Source organism: Anopheles coustani, chromosome 2 (assembly GCF_943734705.1).
Source record: "Anopheles coustani chromosome 2, idAnoCousDA_361_x.2, whole genome shotgun sequence".
Classification (NCBI taxonomy): Eukaryota; Metazoa; Arthropoda; class Insecta; order Diptera; family Culicidae; genus Anopheles; species Anopheles coustani.
Window position 1 is genome coordinate 31,431,976 of NC_071289.1, and position 21,892 is coordinate 31,453,867.

The window sequence follows — 21,892 nt, forward strand, 5'->3', positions numbered from 1 at the left end:
CAGGAAGCAAGGTAAATTTGGTATGTTTACGCATACTACCTTACATGTAACGTACATCCCAAGATGCGCATCTTTGATTTTTCTTTAATTGTTTTACCATGAAGGAAATTTAATAATTTTGGTTGCTGTTTTCTCATTCATGAGAACTACAATGTCGGACTCATTCTTCAGAACTACAATGTCGGACACAAGTTGTACACGACATCCATTGCTCATTTTTGAGCATCTGAATATCCCTTTGCACGGCTGCATCGTGCATATCTCATCAAATTTCGTCAAAACCGCTTAGCTAAAGGTAAAGGTCCTACATCCTAACCCGTGAGGCAGTCCCAGATCACGATATACAAACTGTGCCGACGGATGGATAGCTCGAATCTTGGATCATATAGCTTGTTCCGGAGCTGTCTCACATATGTCATACCTTGAGTTCATCACTGAACAGCACATTTCACCAATGGGCTACACATTAGTGAGCAAATTCAAGCCGAGCCTGGCAATGCTGCACGCTGAGCTTCGACTGTTGTTAGAAGGAAGCTGCTTGATCCGGAAACCTCTGACCGATGTTCTCAGTGACGGACAACTGCAGTTCCATTATGACTCGCGCAGCCGAGGTATATGGTTCCGTTCTATGATCAATGCTGCCTTCTGAGTATTATAAGCAACACTGCGTAGGGGTTCAAGAAATGTAATTTTTATGCCATTTTATTATGTTTGTCCAAAACTGTTGCATACCTTAGAACAGACGTTTTGTAGATAGGACATTTTAAAGAGCTAACGAAAGCAGGCGCTCGTATAAAATCATAGCATCAAAATATAAAAAAATAGCCGCGGTGCTATTACACAGCGGTTCCAACACACCACGTACCAGCTGCAAGGTCGCACTTCGCATTAAGACCCCTTGGTGTACGAAAGGCCGACTACAGTATCTTTCTAAGGAACTAAGGAAGGGATAATCTAGGAGACCCATAATTTAGCGACATATCATAAGAAACAATTATAATACTCTTTCCTTTCCGGCTCCTCCAACAGTAACAGAAAAAACTGCCTGCAGCAGGAATGGGAGCTCCGAAAACCCGAACATTTTCTTATCCTGTCGCTCTTCTGGTAGGCAATGGATAACACGAAGGTTGCCGAAATCGGCCCGAAAGGTTACGAGCAATTTTTTTCACTACCACTGCTTTGATTTGTGTACGTACACGAAATGCCGAAATCGTTACTTCTCTCTTTATCCTATGATAATTTTTGTTCTTCCATCTTCCTCCGATGTATGTTCGGCACATGCAAAAAACACGAAGTACTGAGAAAAATGCCGATGAAACAGTTTCGAGAGAGAAGGAAGAACAAAAATGATTATATGAAAAAGGGAGACGCAACGAGTTCGGTGTTTCGTGTACATACACAAGTCAAAGCAGTGGTAGTGAAAAGAATTGTTCGGAACCTTTCGGGTCGGTTTCGTCAACTTTCGTGTTTTCCATTGCCCACCAGAAGAGCGACAGGATAAGAAAATGTTCGGGTTTTCTGAACTCTCACTTCCGCTGCAGGCAGGATTTTCTGTTACTGTTGGAGGACCCGGAAAGGAATGAGTGTTACAATTGTTTCTTTTAATTTGTCACCAAATACTAGAGCCCCTAGTTGGGCGCTAAGGTTTCTGGTTGCTGTTCTAATCTGACGGTGTATGCAAACTTTTGAATGGCCTCTCGTACTCCTGTGGGTCTCAAGTTGCAAGTCTGCCCTATTTTGATATGACCTTCAGAGGACTTTTCGTATGAGTACGAAATGGGTCACACCAAACTAGACCAACGCTAGAGTAAAATGCCTGAACTTTGTATCAGCTGCAAGGTCATACAGAACCATATAACTGGTAAAAATAGCGCTATCTTGCAATTTAGGATAACCAAAACAAACATTCCTTATAAACGTTTAAATTCCGCTCTTTAACGAAAAAACAATAGAAACAGGGAAACACATTTATATCTATCACATTTATATCATAAACAGTTACCTATCATACGATTCCTGTATCAGAAAACCTGTTTGATTGGAATTTTAAGGAAATCTGTGGAAATCTTATCTGTGTATCTATATCAACTTAAAAATTATTCATTTTGGTACTCCCTACCACCTACGTAATATACATGAAAAGCTGTGGCGATCCAACCTGTAGTTCCAGTAATGTAGGCCAGCCGTTCCGGGCTCATAAAAAGTCCTCTGAAAGTGATATGAAAACAGGGCATTTGAGAAGATTGGTTACACGATTGTCTGAAGGGCTCAACCTCTCGGTTACCACATGATCTATTGTCCTCCAACCATAATGTCATAAGCCCAATGATTTTTATTTTATTGCAATGAACTCATGACAGCGCTTATGTTTTTCGATAACGCTTTCAAATGCCCTTTTCATAAAATGTTTTTCTTTGGTCTGTTGGCTCTACAAGAGATAACAGCTACCAAAATAATTAAAATTCCTTCATGGCCAACCCACTAGAGAAAACCCAAAGCTGCGCATCTAGGGATGTAAGGCGTTTTTAAGATTGTGTGCGTAAGCATCCTGAAATCCGGAGTGCAGCTCAGATTTTACGTTGCTTCCTGTACGGTTGCAAAGGAAAGTAGTATAGTGCCGCTCACTCTCGCTGTAGGAGTTTCTTTCGGGGAGGAGTTTTGCTAACACGCGCACGCCGTCTGCGCGTTCTTCGGCCCCGAAGAACGCGCACACGTCGTCTGCACCCCCGGTAAAAAAGCGAACGTCAAGCGAAACGTCGGAACTTGGACCGTGCGTGTGTGCAACCGTGACCGCGTACGTCCGACCGTCCGATCGTCGTCTATCAACTGGACCTGAACTCTAACGAATGGCCGCCGGTTCGCTGGTCAGGCCGCCACTTCAAGACCACCCCGATAGAGACACGGCAGTGCAAGCGAGAACGGCGAGCACGAGAAAAAGAGAACAAAATTATAAAAATCAAATGGCAACCGCGCGGTTCAGCAGCGGTAGGCCAGTATTATGCTGCCGAACCCGAAGCACGATCACGAACGGTCATCGGTATGTAAGAAAGGCCAAGTGGTGGAATGGGAGGAGGCCACGGAGCGACTGGTTCTTTTTCCGATTTTCAACTACAGTAGGTTTCAAATGTTTTAAGCCTAATTGACATCTTTTGAACGAATTTTTCCTACATATGCTACATTTACAACAAAATTCTAATACATTTTTCAGCTTGTAATAATTTGGGAGTCATCTTAGGGCAAGTGGAGAGCACGAGACACTAAGCAACAATAAAAACAGTAGACTAAATTAGGCCACTTACTGTATGCCGGCGACAGTAAATCAAACCCCCACGGATTGTTCTATGGCACGGCCACGGTATTTCTCAGTATGGGTGTGGCGGAAGCTACCTTCCCCCACAGCGGCAAGATTACATCCCGCGCCGTCACGGTGAAACCGCGAGTCAGATCTTGTGGTGTTTGTGTTGGTAATCTTGAGAGGAAGATCCACGGAACCCTACGAGCATACGTGAAGATGGTAGAAATAAAAGAAAAATAGCTTAAAAACTCACACCACGCAAAACGAGCAGAAACCGCGATTCCCACCACGATCCGATGCGATCGACGTTGCGAAGCGATCGTGTGGACTTTGTTTACTTTGGTTGCTATTTTATTTATCTGCGATTTTCTTAACCAATTGAAGTATTTTGTTTGTTAAGTAGGAATCGTGTTATTTAAAAAAAGTATTTGTATTTTTGTTGCAACAGGGAAGGTATGGTTGAACAGCATTCATTGCGTTGAAATGTTTTAAATATGTAAATTATTATTTTTATCGAGCGGAATAAATTTTCTATCAGACGGAACATACTTCCGAGGATCAGTTAAGATAGTCGGCTGTTAAGATAAGTCGATAAGTGAGATTAACGAACTGGAAAGGATGACCACTTATTCATATAACTTATAACATCCAAAAAATAAAAATAAATTTCATTTCGATCAAATTCATATGGAAATTTACATTTGGTTGTTCGCAACTTTTTGATAGCTGTAAATTTGTATCATACAAAGAAAACGTCGTTTTCAAAACTATATCAATCGGCTGCTTTGTTGCCTATCTTTAGGAACCGTTCCGATTCAAACGGCCCGGTTGTACAGGTAACGACTATGTAATGGCCGGAAATCGTCAATGAGCATGTTGGTACCGGTGTACGGAGCCAATGCGAGTGCCGCCGGTGACATTCGTTCAGTGCCTTTGTCGTTCCACGGGTACTTTGGCTCGATTGCAAAGATGTCCATCGAGCCCGTCGCTTGTGGTTCCACCGGTGCCAGCGGATCGTCTCCAAACACGGCTATGTATTCGGGCGAACGGACGATTTTCAGAATTTGCATGAGGGCTACCACACAGGCCCAGAGATAAAATAGAAGCACTGCCAGAATTATGAATTTAATCATTACGAACAATATTTTAGTTATCTTTTTAAAGGCAATTTATACTCACGTAAAGCAAAACCACCCGCAATGGTGAACGCTATCAGGTAGCCGACGTTTATCGATTTTTTAATCACTATCATTCCAATCACGTGCGTCAGTGTGATGCACACTAACCGTAGGAGTTCCACCAAAATATACGGTACCAACAGGTAACGTTTCATCTAAGTAAATCCGCAAACAGGTAGGCAGTTGAGATTAAGAAATCTGTACTATTAAAAATTGAAATATACTTACAAAGTATGCTCCAGCCATCATAGCACCACAGCAGGGCAAATACAAACCCATGCAGGACATGATGGCTGCGTAGAATAGTTCCGGTTCCGTTTTGCAAACACCAATCAGCCAAACGAACACAACGTGCGGATTGTAGATGTGCAGATTTTCCTCGTAGTAAAGGGCTTCCGATTTGAAAAAATCGGCACCGCCACACGCGGCCAGCATTATCATGGTGATGAACGTTTCCAGCTTTTGTACAGCACAAACAAGAGAAAATATCCTTTTTAATACCGATCCTTAGGGTGATATTTGTTTAAAACATTTACCATGCAGCATCCACCGACGATTATGGAACCTAGCCGTACCGTTAACCGAAAACAGAAGATCCGCATCAGGGGCATGTTGTCTGAGCTGACACCGAATGCCAACTGATTGGTGGTGGACGTGACCGTCAGTAAGTTTGACTCGCGTGTGAGATGGTAATTAACGACCAAGCATCCATTGTTCGACAGGGTTACGATTAGAAGCGTTAGCGCGTAAGTGTCCTTTCATGTTCCATTGATTGAAAGGATAATCACCACATTTAATGAACAATCGATAGGTGTCGGTTGGCAGGATATATGCTTATCCAAATGGTTGGAAGAGATTGTAGTTACAATAATTTCGGTACAACAAATCTAGTTAAAATATACAGGAATTTTATTCAGAATATCTTGTAACGCACTCTTTCCTCCAGTGTATTTCAGAAAGTTTCTTGCGATGCCTTAATTACATCAGAACTTAAGTTTGAAAACCCTCCACAGTGAATCGGTTCATACCGCTGCAGTACTTAGAACAATTCGATGCTGGTGTTAATTTCAACCCATTCGATATTTAACCGTACCGTGTTTAATTCTTATGGCCTGCACACTTTCTATAATTGAATGGATATGTGGTTAAATTTGAGGAAACAAACACCTTTACGTGTAAAAGTCAATTGATACTGGGTCTTACATTTTACGGTGCGCTTTTATTTGCCTTCTTTGCACATCGGATAAACCTACCAACTAAAGATCTTTACTGTGTTGTATCGATTGAAAGAATCCTTTTTGATTTGGTCACTTCAATAGCTGGAAACATCGACTGACATCATTGACCACCGAAACAAATTAAAATGCGCGACTTGTCGCCTCTGACAATCAGTGTAGATAAGTTCAACGATACGTGAAAATTAATATTCTATTGAAACTAATCGTAATCCTAAGAAAGCGAACGTTTCATCTTCCAAACCAATTTATGCTGCCTGTGAGTTCATGCCAAGGTACTCCACCTCCCAACGGTGCACTGGTTTAGCTTAACTTTATACAAACGGAACAATAGTGCCTACATCGGGACACTGGCCAACCCTCACCAAGGCACGGCTGCACCGGAGCGTTGATTTTAGGGCGATTTTCATTTCTTTAGCATTGCAAAACCCAACCCAAGAATACCTCCGACGACCAGGGCCGCTCCGGTGGCCTTCGCTACACCCTTCAGTCCTTCGATATCCATGCGCTTCTTTATCAGCTCTTCCAGCGCTATCACCTGCTGATTGTTTGGTTCAATTTCGAGGAATGCCTGGGCGTGTTTCAGAGCCTCCGAGTAGTCCTTCAGTCTCGTGTGACCGATGGCCATGTAGTACAGGTAGTCCCGTCGCCCTTCGGGGTGCTTCACGTACAGATCTTCCAGCAGTACCAAACCCTGAAAAGTTTACGTAAGGCATAGTATTCATAGGAAACGGCGCTTCTTGTGAAACCGTGCGGCATACCGTCTTCATGTCGCTCGCCAGGTCGCTCCGTACCATACACCAAGCGTATTCGAACTGTGTTGTTGTTGTGACTGGACCATTTTGCATTTCTTCATTGTACTTTTTCTCGAATTTCTAAAGATGACAGTAAAATATCGTTTAAACAGTGAACGCAAAGCATAAAAGAGCATAACATGACTCATGATTTATTCCCGAGAGTGAATAAAAGTAATTACTATGACGCACCGAGACTAAAAGCTGATGACACAAAGCGAACGAAACGCACAAGTCGGATGTGGAATGGTCCAGAAGCAAACATGTATGAAACAAATGCAGAAAGAATAATAATCCCTTACCTCCAACTCTGATGTGATGATAGAATCGTTTAATATTTCCTCCATTGTTGCTACGTGGTACTTCTTTTTTAACAAGACAACAATAATACTAGAACTATTCGGTAATACGCTGTAGTGTGAATGTTTTCTTTTTGCAACGTTGAATGCAGCGCAGCTGATTGCCGAAACTAGAGTGGAGCACTCGTACCTGCACCGCTAGGGTCGCAAAGTTCATGAGCGGTGAACGTTGCATAGGCATTTGCAAAATATGTTTTTAATGATGAGGATTAAAACTGCTTGTTCAAATGAGCTTCCAAACAATCACAGAGAATAATAAGAACTAATAATATTGTTTAAAATACAATGTAAGCTTGATTCCGATTGAAAAACAATCAGTTCCGGATCGATCGAAATCGTATTTTCCCACCTCTAGCCATAGGAATTGTGGTAGTTCCGTAGTAGATGAACTTGTTCCGTAGCGTTCAGAGTGGAGGAATCATAACGGCAGATTAATTAATTTGAAAATCAATCAATTTTCACAAAATAAGATGGTCAATTGTTTAACAACTGCACTAAGAAAGTAAACACATTACTGCAGTAACCACGCGTGCTCGTCTGATACAATTAGTCCATCCGTGTTTTCAAACACCTTCATGGGACCGTTTAAATCAAACGTCTTTTTCAACTACTCACGGTTGTCTGTAGATAGTCGTAACGTAACGAGAAAACCTCAGCCAAATTCAACACTTATCGGTACGATGAAAGCATTTCAATATCAATTCACTTTTTGGGGCTTGCTGGATAAACATCGAAATGTAGGCACAAACAGTAATCACAATCTGCAAACAAAAGCAATTTGTTTAACCGTCACCCGTTCAACCGCCTACCCGGGTAGTTTTTGGAGTTTTGTTTTGTTCTAACTTTTGATTGGATTGACGTATCGGCATGAAATTTTTAGAATGCCTAGAAAAACTCATTTTCTATCGTTTTGCTAAAGAAAAAATTTTTTCCAAGGAATTTAAATAATTTTTATTTGCGTTTTTCGGTTGATACCCCTCAAACGTTCAACCGGACTACCCGGGTAGTCCATACATTTTGTATGGGAGATTCCGTTTTCCTGTGGTTAAGACTTAATAACTTTTTATTTAGACGTCGGATCGATTTGAAATTTTCAGTGAAGGTACTTGAGAGTGTTTCCAAAAATATTGTATAATTTTTATATTTTTAAAAATTCATTAAGTATGTTTATTTGAGGTTCCAAAAAATTTCACCATACACATTTACAACCATTTATCTGTGTAGTTCATAAATTTGACATAGAAGATTGCTTTTTCTGTATTTTAGTACTGATGTATTTGCTCGTAGATACTTAACTACTTGAAATTTTTTGGAAAAATGCATAAAATATCGTAAAAATTAATAAACTCACAGTCGCTTCATGCTTTCTTCATGCTTCAACTGGGAACAGAGTTTTGTCCGTTATTTAATTCTATTTTCGTCAGAAATGCTGTTCCTAGTGATTCTTCTCTAATTCTGTTCGGTTTTATCTATTCTAAGGATTGAGTTTTTCCATAACGCTCACTTTTACTCAGCTTTTGTTGTACTTTGAATCACACACATAGGCGATTAGAAGCGGATTAATATAGTGTTTGTGGGGTACATTTTCTGAACAAAATGATGTGAAGCATACTTGTATTTAATATAAGATTAAGATTTTTATACCTAAACGTAAGGCATAAATATTTAAATTATCGAATTCGTGTTTTCGAATGAAACAATCCTACTTGAACATTGAACATTTCTAAAACACTTTTGGAAAAAAAATTGAATAATTTTCTGAAAATTTCAAGCAATTCAGCTTCAATGATCGAAGATATGTTTACTGAAATACAGAAAATGCAAACTCCTATCTAAAATGTTGAAGCTACACAGGTTTGGGTCATAGATGTGAAGGGTGAAATTTTTTGGAACCTCAAATTAACATAGTTAATGAATTTTTAAAATTATAAATGTTATACAATATTTTGAGAAACACCTTCAAGTATCTTCACTAAAAATTTCAAATCGAGCCGACGTCTAGATAAAAAGTTATTAAGTCTTAAGTACAGGAAAACGGAGTCTCCCATACAAAATGTATGGACTACCCGGGTAGTCCGGTTGAACGTCTACGTATGTAGGTTTGGTTGAACGGGTGACGGTTAAAAGACTTTTCTTCCTTTCGGAAAGTTATTCATTTCTTAAGCTTACTGTAAAAAGGGGTTTATAGTTCAGAACTAAGCAATCGGCTGCAGTAAGTTTAATATGCTCTAGTTGGGTCTGTAGTATAAAGCTTTCCAACTGAAAATAAATAACACAATAATAAACGCATGTTCAAGCTTAAGTTAGTGATAAACAATACCATAACAGAAAGCGAGCTACACTCGATTTGCACCTTGAGGTCAATCGCATTGAGTTGGTTTTGGATGTGGTTACCCGACTTCATAACCATGTTGTTGATGTGGAATGTCATAAACACGAACATAAACTTTATAAATAATCGACAAAAGACTCCTGAAAAAAGCAAAACATTCTTTACGTTTGCTTATAAATGATAATTGTTTTTAAATTAATACTTACTTATAGCATGATTCGACTGTCCATTAACAACAAAAAAGACAACCCAGTATGAGTTGGAAAGTATTTGAACAAAGTTTTTACAGTAGAGGGCTAGGTGGGTCCATCCGAAGGATCCGTTCAGCTCGACACCAGCCTGATAGAGATTGCTGTGCAGCAACTTAAGGTTACGAATTCGTGAAGTAAGAAATTCCAGATATCGTGAACTTTTCAGCATCCTTGCATATCCGAGTAGTTCTACGTGGTGGTCCAGCAGATCGCTTGCCGCCCGAAGGTAAAAGTTCAACATAATTGAAGCATACAGCATCTGCTGCTCCTTGAGGTGAAGCAAAGCTCGCAGGCCGAAAAAGTACGCGGCAAACATTTTCGTCTGCATACTATTCGTCCCGTAGTAGCTGTACAGTTCGCTAAATGTAATGTACACGAAGAAGATAACCATCGCTACCCAGTAGCTGAGAATAAGTCGTTTTAATGGTCGCTGCTTCACCATCCCGTTGTTCTGCAGTTGCTTGTGAGCCCTGTAGAGCATCTTCCAGAACGCACATACACTGGAGTTCGTTCGGAACATCTCGATGGTCATTACTATCTCCGTCATGAAGATGGTTAGCAGCTTGATCGCATCCACTGCATGGCCAAGCCCCTCGCAGTGATACAGGATGCATTCGCGTCCATGCAATATGAGCCCTAAGTTTATCCATATCACCACACACTTCACAAGGGCTACGGCAAGGAATGGTGTGATTTTTCCATTTTCCAATCGATATGGCAAAAATCCAGCCCACTGGTAGAACCGAACATACGTGGAAAGCACAGGCCACCGTTGCCACATGGCCATTGATGAGCGTTATCAAAAAGAATAAATCCTCACGTGGTACTATCTAGGCTAACCTCTAAATACTCCACTGCCAGAAGCTTAGGTTCGCGTCAGTCGTCCCCGCGGGAACGACTCGAGAGAAAACAGTAATTACTCGGAATGGATTATGCAAGTTTCATGATCCAATTTGTCGCTCTCGGGTGAAGCAGAGGATTCGCAATCAGCAGTGCCAATAGGAAGGCAATATGAAAGGATCTGGTGGAAAAGTGTTAAAATGTAATTTGCTCTGCAAACTTTGCTCGAGCCGATGACAAATGTGGATCAACCGTTTGGTTGTCAGCGAGAGTGGAGAATTCAATTTGAATCAGAATTAAACTATTATTGACGGAATCTACATTGATTGTAAATTCTATTTGTCGCTGAAAATTGAAAGTGAAATGAGAGTATCATTTCTCTACGAAATAATAAGTGTGGTTCTTGTGTGTAATAACTCTTTTCGGTGGTTCACTAACACGATAACATCGTAAATCTAACGTCCAGGTAGGACAACTGGTTTGATTGATTTGTAACATTCGAACTATTCCTATCATTAATCATGTCTAGATGCTAAAAGTTCTCTCGGTTTAGGCGACGTTCGAACAAAAACCATAGGGAGGTTCAAGTTTAGTTCGGAACTCGCTCAAACAAAGATGGCCACTAGCCGACCATACGACCGTCGCTTCGGATGGGTCTATCCACTGTTTCAGCTTCTCGGCCTCGCTTTAGTACCCCTGCACGGACAATCCCTTGGCTCCTTGTACATCCTTACGAGCGTCATAGTGTCCTTATATGTCTTGCTGATTGTGGGTGTTGCTGTGTACTCGCTAGCCTATCCTGGTGACCTGTTTTTCCTAAGTGATGCCACCGGGACGTTTGCCGATGCTATGCAGTTCGAGATTCTTCTGGTTGTGCCGTTAGTTTCATTGATTTTATCGTTTGCCAAACGCCCTTTGCAACAACGTATCGCACACCTGATGGATCGGCTCGACGGCCAACTGGAGGAAAATGCAAGCGAACCTGGTCTACTGGAACGATTCAATCATACACTGTCCGGGCATATCCTCACTACAGTGATTGTCTACAACGTGATCCCGGCCGCTAATGAAATGTTCATCATTTCACGCATCTCCGCCAACGTCACCTGGTACCGGAATTGGTTGCTGAAGGTTTGGTTAATGATATTAATTCGGCTTGGTGATACGTTGTTCCTTGTGCATGTTCAGTACGTGTGCAATCGCTATCGCTTCCTAAACAACGAATTACAGCAAACCAGATCCCAACCGGACGCGATCACCCATCGGAGGTTGGTGCGACTAAAGGCTGTGCAAAACCTCCTGAAGGATCTTACCGGAGACGTGAGCGATCGGTTCGGATGGCAACTCTTTAGCGTCATAACGATGCTCTTTATCTGTACAACCATCGATGGGTATTGGATGTACGCGAGCCTCTACCACGATGGCAACCTGTACAAAACGGAGTCGTTCCTTTGCGGCATCTCTCCACTGTTGATGTTCTTCATGCTGTTTAATGTTTGCCAACGCTGTGTGGATGAGGTATGACCAATGATTTTTCGATGTCAATTGTTACTGTACAAGACATTCTTTTTCTAGGGTGAACTGACCTTTTACCACCTTCATAATGTAATGAATAGACCTTTACCACCTCAAACGGTAGATTTGGTAAGTAGTTAACTGCATTTAAAACTCATTAGATAATATATTTATTTTTTTACTTCTCCTTCTTTTGAAGATACAAAACTTTTCAAAGCAGCTCAACAATGAAAAAGTAAATTTTTCGGCGGCAAATTTCTTCGAACTGAAATTATCCGGCCTAACTACGGTAAGGATGCTTTCCCCCGAGATTTCTAGCTTTTACATTTGGAATTGTAAATATGAAATATTGTTCATATTTGCTTTTTTCATTTATTCATAAAAAAAGATTTTTGCCTCTATAACGACGTACTTAGTCATCTACATCAACTTTCTACCGAAAACGGACACATTCAACGACTATAACAAGGAACATAATTTGGTAAACACTGAGACATGAGGAGATTCGTATTTGTCTATTTGAAGCCGATTTAAATGATTCCAACTTTCATTTATCGTAAACGTCATCTGAACCACCACAAAATAAACTGTTTTGCTTCTCAAAATTAGGGAAGTGTGAAAATACTTTGCTTCAGAAAGTTGCAAACGCATTTAAAGACACATTCCAGTACAACTTGTATGGTTGCCAATCGATGAAAGTTGCTATTGTTCATTTCGGGCATGGGGAGATTTGTGTACCGGTGATATGAGAGAATTAATACAAATATAGAAAATAAAAAAACATCCTAGAGTTCATGAAAAGCTTAAACAAAAACCAACTTTTATCCTAAATAAACCTGTCATGCTGGATAATTAGTAACAAACAATGTCCCACACCTTTGACCCTCATTTACTCATTAACAGTGCTATGTTGAGTTCACTCGCGTGTCGCGGGAGGATGGTGTAGTATCTTCCAAAATTCAAACATCATTAATCTATGTCACCGAATCACAGAATTTCACGACAGCTGAAGATTTTCCCATGCTATGCTGGTTCTCCCTAGACCATATCGATTCAGGAATCGGGATAGTATCGTTCAGTTGCTTGCTGGCGCTCGGAAGTTGGTGAAAAATGCTGCCGAATCTAATTTTTCAACTCTGCGGGTTGCAATCGTTTGTCGCACGCGGGTCCTCCCTAGCATCCTCGTTGGCCTTACTGTGGTGTGTTGCGAATGTCCTTTTGTACACCACCGCGCTGGCATTCTGTTTCATCGAGCGTCGTTGGCTGTTCGTGGATCGTCGCAATCGGGGAATTAATTTCATTCCCTTCATCAAATGCTCGATCACCATCGTGGCCCACCTGGTGGTGCTTATCGAGGCGTTACTAGCCCGTAACGCGTACCGTGCATTCGGCGAACGCCTGGCGCGAGTGGACGGGACGCTGGAGAAGTTAACGACATCCGTTGCCGATATCCTGCGACAGGCCGAACGGCGATATCGTAACAAGCTGCTCCTGTTCGTGACGTTCACCTGTGCAACCGAGCTAGCCATTTTGGGAATGGTTTATCCGGATCCCGTCCAGCAAGCCATCTGGTGTCTTACCGTGCCCTCGCTGATAGTCACCCGGATGAAACACCTGCACCACGCACACCACATCGACCAACTAACGGCTCGATTCGTGATTCTTCGTGAGCAGCTCGAAATACTCTGTGACGCCGGAACACCTTCGGCTAATGAGGGACACCTGGGGGAGCTATGGCTCCCCGGAGGAATCGCTGGAAAACGGAAAAATGTGCTGGACGTGCTGCATCGGCCATCGGGGGTAGGACCCGTCCCGATGACAGCTTGCTTGAAGGGCTCAGCCTTTGAGCCGTCTTCCGATCGACCGGCCGGTTCCTATCAAGCGGAGCATCTTCGTCGAATGTTTCTCGTCAAAGGCACGTACCTGGCGCTGTGGCACGCAGGGAAAGACCTGAACGGTTGCTGCGTCTATTCGCAGCTGGCGAATCTGCTGCAAAACTTCATCCAGTGTACGTGCGACCTATACTCGATGTACTCTCTGCTCTATCTCAATCAGTTCGAGGATATTTTCGGTATGTGTCCAACGGGGAAAATTTTGACCTCCCTGTCCTGTATTCATCTGTGTTTTTACCTTCCATTTTCCGTTCCTACACCTGATACATTTTACCGACTCGAGTTGATGAAAGCTATCTAAAAATATTGACACTCACTAACTCGACCGCATTTAGCACGACTTTCGCCGGCTATTGATTTTTCTTCCCACATAGTTGGTCCAACGTGTTCCTATTTCCTACAACTTGCACATATTCCTCTGCACACCATGGTTGCATCTTTTATGAACACTTTGACGTGGGGAGGAAAAAGAAAGATAACATATCCTAGCTCCTCGCAGGGTTTATTTTAAGCGTAGTGGCAACGTTTGCGGCCCTCGGAATCGTACTGGCGGCGTGTGAAAATTGCAAGAACCAGGTAAGCCCGCAAACCGAATGCAATGGGAAAACATTCTGACATTGCACCAAATTGTTGACATAAGGTTCCGTGTTTCCGCGACTTCTGGCACCGGAACACCAAGTCCTCCTCCGTTCTAACTCTCGCTGTGTACAACCATTCCAGGTTGGCCAAATGGGACAGCTGTTGCACAAACGACACGGTGACGAAGGAGATTGGCTTGCGAAAATGGTTCGTACCGGCGAGGGTGAAATTGTAACCGTGTCGGTCATCGTCAGGGTGTTCAGGGTTGTGTGCCGGGCAAATTTGTCACGACACACAATATGACGGACCGATCCGTGGTGGCAGACGCGCTGGTTGCTTTTAGTCGTAATGTAGTCGATAAATAAGTAAGCAAACCTTGGCTCCGTGGGGTCCCTCTACGGGATGGAGAAAAGGAATAGTGTTGCAGTCGGAAAATGGCAGTTAAAATATTACTCATTGTGTAGAATGAGACAGGGCAAACTTATTTACCCTCACATGGAGTAGTCCTTCCTCAGAGTAGTTTGTTAGTTGCAGCAAAGTTGCATTTTAAATTCAAATTTCTCCGTGTTTTCTGGAAACCAGTGAAAAATCAAAATACATCCATACATCAACCACACACTGTTATTAATGCGACTTAATTGTAATTTCAGGTGGAAAATTTTTCCCTTCTCCTTCAGCATACTCCCATTTATTTCTCACTCGGTGGATTTTTCGACATGGATTTTATTCTCTTGAAAGAGGTGAGTTTACATTTCAATTTAGGCAAAATAGTCCATCTAACAGCGAATTTTGTTCTCCAGATGGCCGCTGCAATAACCACTTACATGGTAATTTTCATTCAGTTTATGCCGAAAGATGAGGCTGCCATCGTTGATGCCCTGGCGGGAAATACCACAATGGCGGCCGTTCCGATGCCCACAAGTACGATTTCCTCCAGTTCTACCCTGTAGCTTGGATAAACAGTGAAATCGAAGCGGTTACGTTGAAAGTGATCTAAATAAAAAAGAACCATCGAATGGGATTGAATTAGGTTGATTCACGGCTTCAGATTCTGTGTTACTAAACGACTGACCTCCATCATGATGGCGTAGTTCATCTTGAACAAGCCCATCGCTGTTAATGTGAGCGGCTGGCAGGATTCCATTTTGAGCAGAAAGTTTTGCACCATCTGATACCCGGTTTCACAACGCATCTGCCATCCTAGGTCGACTGAGTGCAAAAGCTGCCGCATACGGACACATTCTTGCCCGATCCGTTCGTTTGAGTGCAGGTTTAACATCAGGGCAATTATTTTCGATAGCAGACAGCATTCCAAGTCTAGTGTGAAAAGAAAGAGTGCTGTTTGTATGCGTTTGTGTCAAGCAGACATTGGAACTTACAAAGTCCTTCAAAGACATTCCCTTTCAGAATGCCATAAACGATCCAATATGTATCAGTCAAAAGGTAGACGTGGATGATGAGTTTAATCATGACAAACGAATATCCGAACGCTCGGTTTAGTAAGCCCAGCAAACGTTCAATCCTCGCAAACGCATCGATAAGTTGCGCGAGTTGGACACAGAGCTGTCCGTCACTGCGAGTTCCGCCATAGCTCGAAGCTCCCTTGCTCAACTCGATTGTCCAACGTAGCTGATCGTTCATTTGCTTCAGGCAGAAACCTACCACATCCGTGTAGAGTAGGATCTGGAGCTGGCGTAGGTGTAGCACCATAAGCAGGATCCAGAAAATGATGGTAAAATTCCGTCCTCGAACCGTTGGCGCGACAAAGTAAGCAAAGCTTAATTCCCACCACGCCTGATGTACTAGAAAACACACAACAATGGTCAAATGATGGCGCTGCAGTGGACTCCACTTGGAGCAAGGGATACACCGGACACGGATTTGATCCAGCACTTTCCAGACCTCTCGGAGAGTACGAAAATTAAAGCAATTCTCGAGGAGCAGTGAGTTGTAGACGACTGTCACTAGGATGAACTTGAATAGGTCTAGAAGAAACCCCGGAACGGAATCAATAAACAGCACCTGTGTAGGATTCTGGTAGACCCAGTACAAGAGCACGGTAACGAAGCAGAAATTGATCGCGACACAGAGCACTGTCCAAAACTGACTAGACCTATCCGCCTTATGAATGAACCAGTGTAACCCAAGAAGCTGATAAAAGCCTAAGCACGTGGCGAACATTGACCATATGTTAGACATGACTGAAGCCGTTTCAAAGAACTCCAGGGTGAAAAGTTATAGAATGCGAACTGAGGACGATAGTAAATTAATTATTCCACGATAAATAGTTTAGAACTTAATCGTCTCTAAATGATCTATTCTGGCCATTAGTCTATCACAATCACCGTTCGTGGCTGGAACTGTCTCCTTTAATTCCCAGCGATTGCGTCCTCCACATCCTCGTAAAGAATACCCTTAGAGAACGTTATGAAGATCACCATGTACGTTGTGATTCCTGTTGCTATCTAGAAAAGACAAGGAAAACTGCTTCTAGAAAGCGCACCCCAGGAAAATTTACAAAAAATCTACCTACCATTTGCAGGAGTGAATAGTTTATGTCAAACAGTCCGTGCGCGGTGAGATGAATCCTCTGCTGCGCCAACTGGAGTCCAAAGCGATAGACAATCTTGCGAAGCGTAGGATCGTCAGCCAACGGTATGTTCAATAACGCTGTTCCAATGGAAGATCCCTTTGGGTAACCGAAAGACAAGTTTGTAAATGGACAACAGCTTATTATAAAAGAATAAATTTACCTCTCTAAGACAAGACTCGGCAGAGTTTAGCAAAAGCACTATGAGACATGGCGAAGGGATCATTGTCACAAAATAAGCTGTAAAGCGAAAAAAAAACTCCATTGAGATATAGAATTTAAAATTAAGTAGTGTAGTTAGAGAACCTGTTACACCCTCAAATCCACTGTCCATGGTGAACAGATAGAACCAGTAGAGGTCACACGATATATCGATAAAGTTGGCAGTAAAATTGCATATTTGCGACCATCCAAAAGTACGGTTTATCCCATCGTTTATGTCCCACAACTGACCATAAACGCTTTTAAGGTGAAGCAACCGATCGATGGATCTTGCGTACATGGTCTTATACCGTGGCGATGTCTTTGGTATCGAATGTAGCTCGGCCATGTAGCATGTGATGTCTTGCAAACCATGGTGAAGCTGCTGTAGGTGAACCTTCAGTACGTCGATAAAAAACATGTGAAATAGATGTCGGAGCCGGAGGACCACATGGAGGACGAGTACCACCAGGAAGTAAGCTATATCGTCTGTATACTGATACATATACAATACAACATGACAATCGATGGCAGCACAGAACACTACAAAGCCGTAGAATTTGCACAGGTACAGTCGGAGAAACAAACGTACAAACTTCTTACTAGCCATCCCACGAATGATGTTTAATTTAACCCAAACGCTCCGATGGATGTCCCGTTGGATAACTATGTTGACCAGTATGGCATACACTGCCATCAGTTGTGAAGCGCACTTTAGTAAATCGTTTAAGTTGAAAATCTGTACCTCGGTATTGAAAATAATCGTCCTGTTGATCGCCACGTATGCATGAAGAGCTAAGAAGAACATCAAATGTAACGCTGGTATGCCTAAACACCAATTGCTACATCTCGATATTGGTTTAACTTGCAGCGTATAGCTATCTAATGGGAATGGAATGAAACCGAATAGCTTGAAAACTACAAAAATAAGGCAGAGAAGCTGCCGAGCCGATGGTAGAAGCGGCAGAATGATGTTCATCGTAGTACAGTACGGGAAAAACTGTCAAAGAGCAGCAAGTTCCGAACCTTTCCGTAGCAAATGGAGGATGTGCGTGTTTGTGGAGCATCCATTGGCATGGAATTTAATTTTAATAAGCATTTTGTATACCGACTGTTGCCTTCTAGTGAGATTACTGAAGAGAAATACATTTCAAACGGTGAACCCTTTTCTGTTGTCCATCAGTTCACCATGCGCCTTCTGTGGGACTTAACCTCCATCTCGATCGGGGCCTACTCGTGCCTGCTGAAACTATTCCATATGGCTGGCTTTGTAAACTTTGCTCTCCACATTGACCAAAACGTGGGTATCGAGATCGGAGAGCACCATTGGAGGGTGAATTTCATTTGGTGGATGCTTCACTGTCTGTACTGGGTGATTTCTTGCGTGATGTCTAAGTATGACTACACTTGTCTATACAACGGCATGGAGCTAACCGATGTCATGAATAACTACTTCCGGTATGTCATGGCAATGGTAACCGCTTTTGCATCGCTCGGGGACTCCTGTTGCAGTGCCGGGACACATCGGTCGATATGGAAGTGCTATCAGAGGTTGGCCGTTCGAACCAGGGCGTACGTTGGCCTACTCGATCGGGCCAGTGCAGCCGCTTATATGCGGCGGATCTTGAAGTTTTTTCTAGTGACTGTGGTTACTTGTGCGGTCATCCAATACAAAGCATTCTACACTCTCCGCCCGGGAACACACTGGCAGTGCTTTTGGATGTACAACTTTTACCCGATCACGATGAGCTACCTGAGGCACATGTTCCATCTGCTACACATTGGATTGATGACGGAAAACGTGCGGCAGCTTCGAACCAAACTGGATCAACTGAGGCAAACCGTAGATGAACCTTCTGAGGCTGAGAATATCACATTGAACCCTAGAAAGCACGAGGAGACCGTGTTGGCTACACTCGAACGCCTGGAAGACTGCCGGTCGATCTACACCGAGCTCTGGCAGGCGAACGAAGGTATCAACGAGCTGTTCGGATTCTCGCAGGCATTCAACGTGGCCTTCAGTTTTCTGCAGATTGCCTCCGATCTGTACTGGGTGCGCGCCATGTGGCTGTCCGATGATCCAGACCTTGATTGTAAGCTATAAGAGGCGTGAGCTATTCCGGCCATCATTCTAACAGCGATCTTCTCCTTTCAGTGCAATTGTTTCTGTTCGTCCCGACTCCTTTTATTCTATGGTTTTTAATGCTTGTTACCGACGACTATCACCTGGCGGTAGAGTCTGTCAAGCAGTCGGTTCTTGATATGCCCTACATGCACGATGAAAGATTGATGCAACTGCGTGGTTACTTCCTGGGCCAACTGCAACGCTTCCGGTTGCGGCTTACGGCAAGAAACATTTTCGAATTCGACAAAACGCTAATCCCGAAGGTGCTGAGTGTTGTTTTCTCTGATAGCTTTGCGATTATTAAATAATTCATTAATGACTTTTTACTTGTTCTCTGTCTGTCTTTCAGCTTGCGTTTGTTATAGTGACGTACCTCGTTATTTTCATCGAAATAAATTAATGATGTCGCCTACCAGAATAGATGATTTGTAGACATTACAACGTTCATGTTCAAGTTACCTTGCAAGAGTTAACAAGTTTAATGTATTGTTTACCCGTGCGCTGTTTCGGCCCTTTTCATAATTCATACCATGATGCGTGGAGACGAATTACCGAAAGGTTTCGTTTAAGATTTACAGTGAAGGAATTCCGCTTCTCATTAAATAAAGTGAATTAATTCCTCTTCCCATGGCGTGAAGCGAGACCTGAGGGACGTTTTATGTAACAATGCTTCTTTTACATATTTTCCTTGTGCACGATTTCCACCCAAGTAAAGGCTTTAGATGACCAACGTACAGCATAATAAAGTACAGAAGAGAGTTGCATTACTATTGTTTTGCTTTTTATCGCCACTCCTCATTTGTTAGTATGTTCTTTTTTGTGATGACAACAGCAGTTAACAAGCAACTTTCTTCCACTTCGTGCCTAATCGTTAAACCAGTCCGTATCTTTGATTAATCAACACGAAAAAACCGAAAATTTGTTCAAATAAAACCAAAGACGAACGGTTTCACATACGCCCGCCCGGAAATGCAGGTGGTTGATTTTTCGTTAACTAATCACCGCCACTGGGAGGGTTTTCGGTTGCCATTTTCCTTCACCTCCAGCATCCAACGCTGCTGGCCGGATCACTCAATTGAGGTGGTAGTTAAATCGAATCACTGGAGGGTTGATTTTTTTTTCGTCTCGTGAAAGTGAAATCATCAAACTCCCGGGGTGCCGGTGTATTTTTTTGTTTGGTTTGGAAAATCAACCCCACTGGAATAAAACAGACTTCAGACTTCGCGGTGGATGAAACAAAACCAAGGGATAGGAGAAAAAACTAGTTAAAAACCCTTCCGTTCGATGATGGCACTGGGTGCACTATAGTCATCAGAGACCCATAAAAATGGCGGAAGTACGCAAAGGAAACGAGAGAAGCTGTTTGCGTAACGTGTGCATCCACAAATCGTTGAACTTGAGGTTTAGTGTACCCTTCTGCTAAGCAAGTAAAGATATTCGATCATCATGAACATTACGAGGAATTAGTTTACGATTAATCGGAATCTTTACACGTAGAAACATTTTGTTGGCCAAATGTTCCTCGGAAAAAGGGTCGAAAAACTGTATAATGCATCGTCGAAATCTTATCATCGTTCAAGGGGGTTCGCTTACCTTGAATGTTGGGAAATTTCCCTCCCCAAAGGAAGCTGTAAACTGCAGAACACAATTGGATGCATCTGGAGCAACGATCATTACAGAAGAAAAACCGATTAAAAGCAGTACCGTAATTGAGCATTGCGGGCCATATGCCGGCGACACTCTGCGAGCCCTCTGAAAGACAAGCCATTTTCAATTTTCCTCTTCAAGATACCCGCTCCCTTGCGTGCACATTCCACCCTTCGTCATGGGTGTCCCACAAACCACGGCGAGTGCTACACAGTATGCCAGACATGGCATAACATGACTTCACTAGTGGAATTGTTAATTGCCACCACTACTACTGCTGGTGAGCATATTTTATGATGAAACGAAACATGCACCAACCTCGACCGCCAACTGCATCGACCCTTTCCTCCCCATTTGCGCCCAACAGTGCACTGGCGTACTGTTGCAACAGGGATGCAGCTTCTTGGGCTCGTTTACCCCCGGCGGTGTGTCACAGACACACACACACACACTGACACCAGTACTTTGGCGCACAAACCACACCACAGCCACACACAAACACACACACACCGAACCGCTCACACCGGAACACGGACACTTGTCCGTGCTAATGAGTTGAGAACCAATTTGTAAGCCGCTTTGGCCAACTTGGTGGAAAACGTGGTGCATCGTCACGCCCTGCCCCACGGAGGTGCATGTGCATAAGTTCTTCTTCCTGCTGTAACGCACATCGTCGCTCGCCATGGTCCGTAGTAGACAAAACATTGCACTTGACGGAAGGCAAATGACTCACTCCCACCAGTCTACTCTATATCCGTGACACTCGAGACACGCTGGAGTGTATTTCGTATTCGCGATTTGCAACCATGATGTCTTCGTTTTTCCCTTGGCCGGAGGACTCTATGGGCTGCCAAGCTATCGCACGAACGTATCGAACGACGGCTCGAAAGAACGATCGGGTTCTAGCAGGCGGACGATGTCATCTTGACTGTCGCGAACTTTAGTACGTGGAAGTGTGTTCATATCGACTAGGTTTTTTAACACCTAAGCAAATCGATACCTCTCCGCGGAAATGAGCACTCCAGCTTAGGGCCCAAAGCACACCCAGAGTAGTTGGCA

General features: G+C 42.9%; 5 protein-coding genes across 5 annotated transcripts; 1 reads left to right on the forward strand and 4 right to left on the reverse strand.

Moving 5' to 3' along the window:
* Window positions 1-4,110: 4,110 nt before the first annotated feature.
* On the reverse strand, window positions 4,111-5,111 carry LOC131265963 (uncharacterized). The gene is made up of 4 exons (XM_058268277.1): window positions 5,010-5,111; window positions 4,702-4,932; window positions 4,475-4,628; window positions 4,111-4,403 (listed from the first exon to the last, which is right to left on the reverse strand). The coding sequence occupies exons 1-4, from the start codon at window positions 5,082-5,084 to the stop codon at window positions 4,111-4,113; spliced, it is 753 nt and encodes a 250-aa protein (XP_058124260.1). The 5' UTR covers window positions 5,085-5,111.
* A 233-nt stretch (window positions 5,112-5,344) lies between these two features.
* LOC131262807 (mitochondrial fission 1 protein) lies at window positions 5,345-6,948 on the reverse strand. Its single transcript, XM_058264883.1, has 3 exons — window positions 6,805-6,948; window positions 6,470-6,583; window positions 5,345-6,402 (listed from the first exon to the last, which is right to left on the reverse strand). Exons 1-3 carry the CDS (start codon window positions 6,847-6,849, stop codon window positions 6,115-6,117), a joined length of 447 nt encoding a protein of 148 aa, XP_058120866.1. The 5' UTR covers window positions 6,850-6,948; the 3' UTR covers window positions 5,345-6,114.
* An 8,358-nt stretch (window positions 6,949-15,306) lies between these two features.
* On the reverse strand, window positions 15,307-16,469 carry LOC131264201 (uncharacterized). The gene is made up of 2 exons (XM_058266490.1): window positions 15,650-16,469; window positions 15,307-15,587 (listed from the first exon to the last, which is right to left on the reverse strand). The coding sequence occupies exons 1-2, from the start codon at window positions 16,467-16,469 to the stop codon at window positions 15,307-15,309; spliced, it is 1,101 nt and encodes a 366-aa protein (XP_058122473.1).
* A 170-nt stretch (window positions 16,470-16,639) lies between these two features.
* Window positions 16,640-18,040, reverse strand: LOC131264202 (putative gustatory receptor 39b). Its single transcript, XM_058266491.1, has 4 exons — window positions 17,167-18,040; window positions 17,024-17,100; window positions 16,804-16,959; window positions 16,640-16,735 (listed from the first exon to the last, which is right to left on the reverse strand). The coding sequence occupies exons 1-4, from the start codon at window positions 18,038-18,040 to the stop codon at window positions 16,640-16,642; spliced, it is 1,203 nt and encodes a 400-aa protein (XP_058122474.1).
* Window positions 18,041-18,250: 210 nt separating this feature from the next.
* Window positions 18,251-19,165, forward strand: LOC131264203 (uncharacterized). Its single transcript, XM_058266492.1, has 2 exons — window positions 18,251-18,904; window positions 18,962-19,165. Exons 1-2 carry the CDS (start codon window positions 18,251-18,253, stop codon window positions 19,163-19,165), a joined length of 858 nt encoding a protein of 285 aa, XP_058122475.1.
* Window positions 19,166-21,892: the final 2,727 nt, after the last annotated feature.

Coding starts and splice junctions, on each gene's coding strand:
- LOC131265963 (XM_058268277.1), bottom strand. CDS start 5,084: ATGCCCCTGATGCGGATCTTCTGTTTTCGGTTAACGGTACGGCTAGGT. Junction 4,933..5,009: donor TCGTCGGTGGATGCTGCATG/GTAAATGTTTTA, acceptor GCTGTACAAAAG/CTGGAAACGTTCATCACCAT. Junction 4,404..4,474: donor TGCGGGTGGTTTTGCTTTAC/GTGAGTATAAAT, acceptor TAATTCTGGCAG/TGCTTCTATTTTATCTCTGG.
- LOC131262807 (XM_058264883.1), bottom strand. CDS start 6,849: ATGGAGGAAATATTAAACGATTCTATCATCACATCAGAGTTGGAG. Junction 6,584..6,804: donor TCATCACATCAGAGTTGGAG/GTAAGGGATTAT, acceptor TGTCATCTTTAG/AAATTCGAGAAAAAGTACAA. Junction 6,403..6,469: donor TGGCGAGCGACATGAAGACG/GTATGCCGCACG, acceptor TAAACTTTTCAG/GGTTTGGTACTGCTGGAAGA.
- LOC131264201 (XM_058266490.1), bottom strand. CDS start 16,469: ATGTCTAACATATGGTCAATGTTCGCCACGTGCTTAGGCTTTTATCAG. Junction 15,588..15,649: donor GAATGTCTTTGAAGGACTTT/GTAAGTTCCAAT, acceptor TTTTCACACTAG/ACTTGGAATGCTGTCTGCTA.
- LOC131264202 (XM_058266491.1), bottom strand. CDS start 18,040: ATGAACATCATTCTGCCGCTTCTACCATCGGCTCGGCAGCTTCTCTGC. Junction 16,960..17,023: donor CCGAGTCTTGTCTTAGAGAG/GTAAATTTATTC, acceptor GGTTACCCAAAG/GGATCTTCCATTGGAACAGC. Junction 16,736..16,803: donor ACTATTCACTCCTGCAAATG/GTAGGTAGATTT, acceptor TGTCTTTTCTAG/ATAGCAACAGGAATCACAAC.
- LOC131264203 (XM_058266492.1), top strand. CDS start 18,251: ATGCGCCTTCTGTGGGACTTAACCTCCATCTCGATCGGGGCCTACTCG. Junction 18,905..18,961: donor TGGATCAACTGAGGCAAACC/GTAGATGAACCT, acceptor AAGCACGAGGAG/ACCGTGTTGGCTACACTCGA.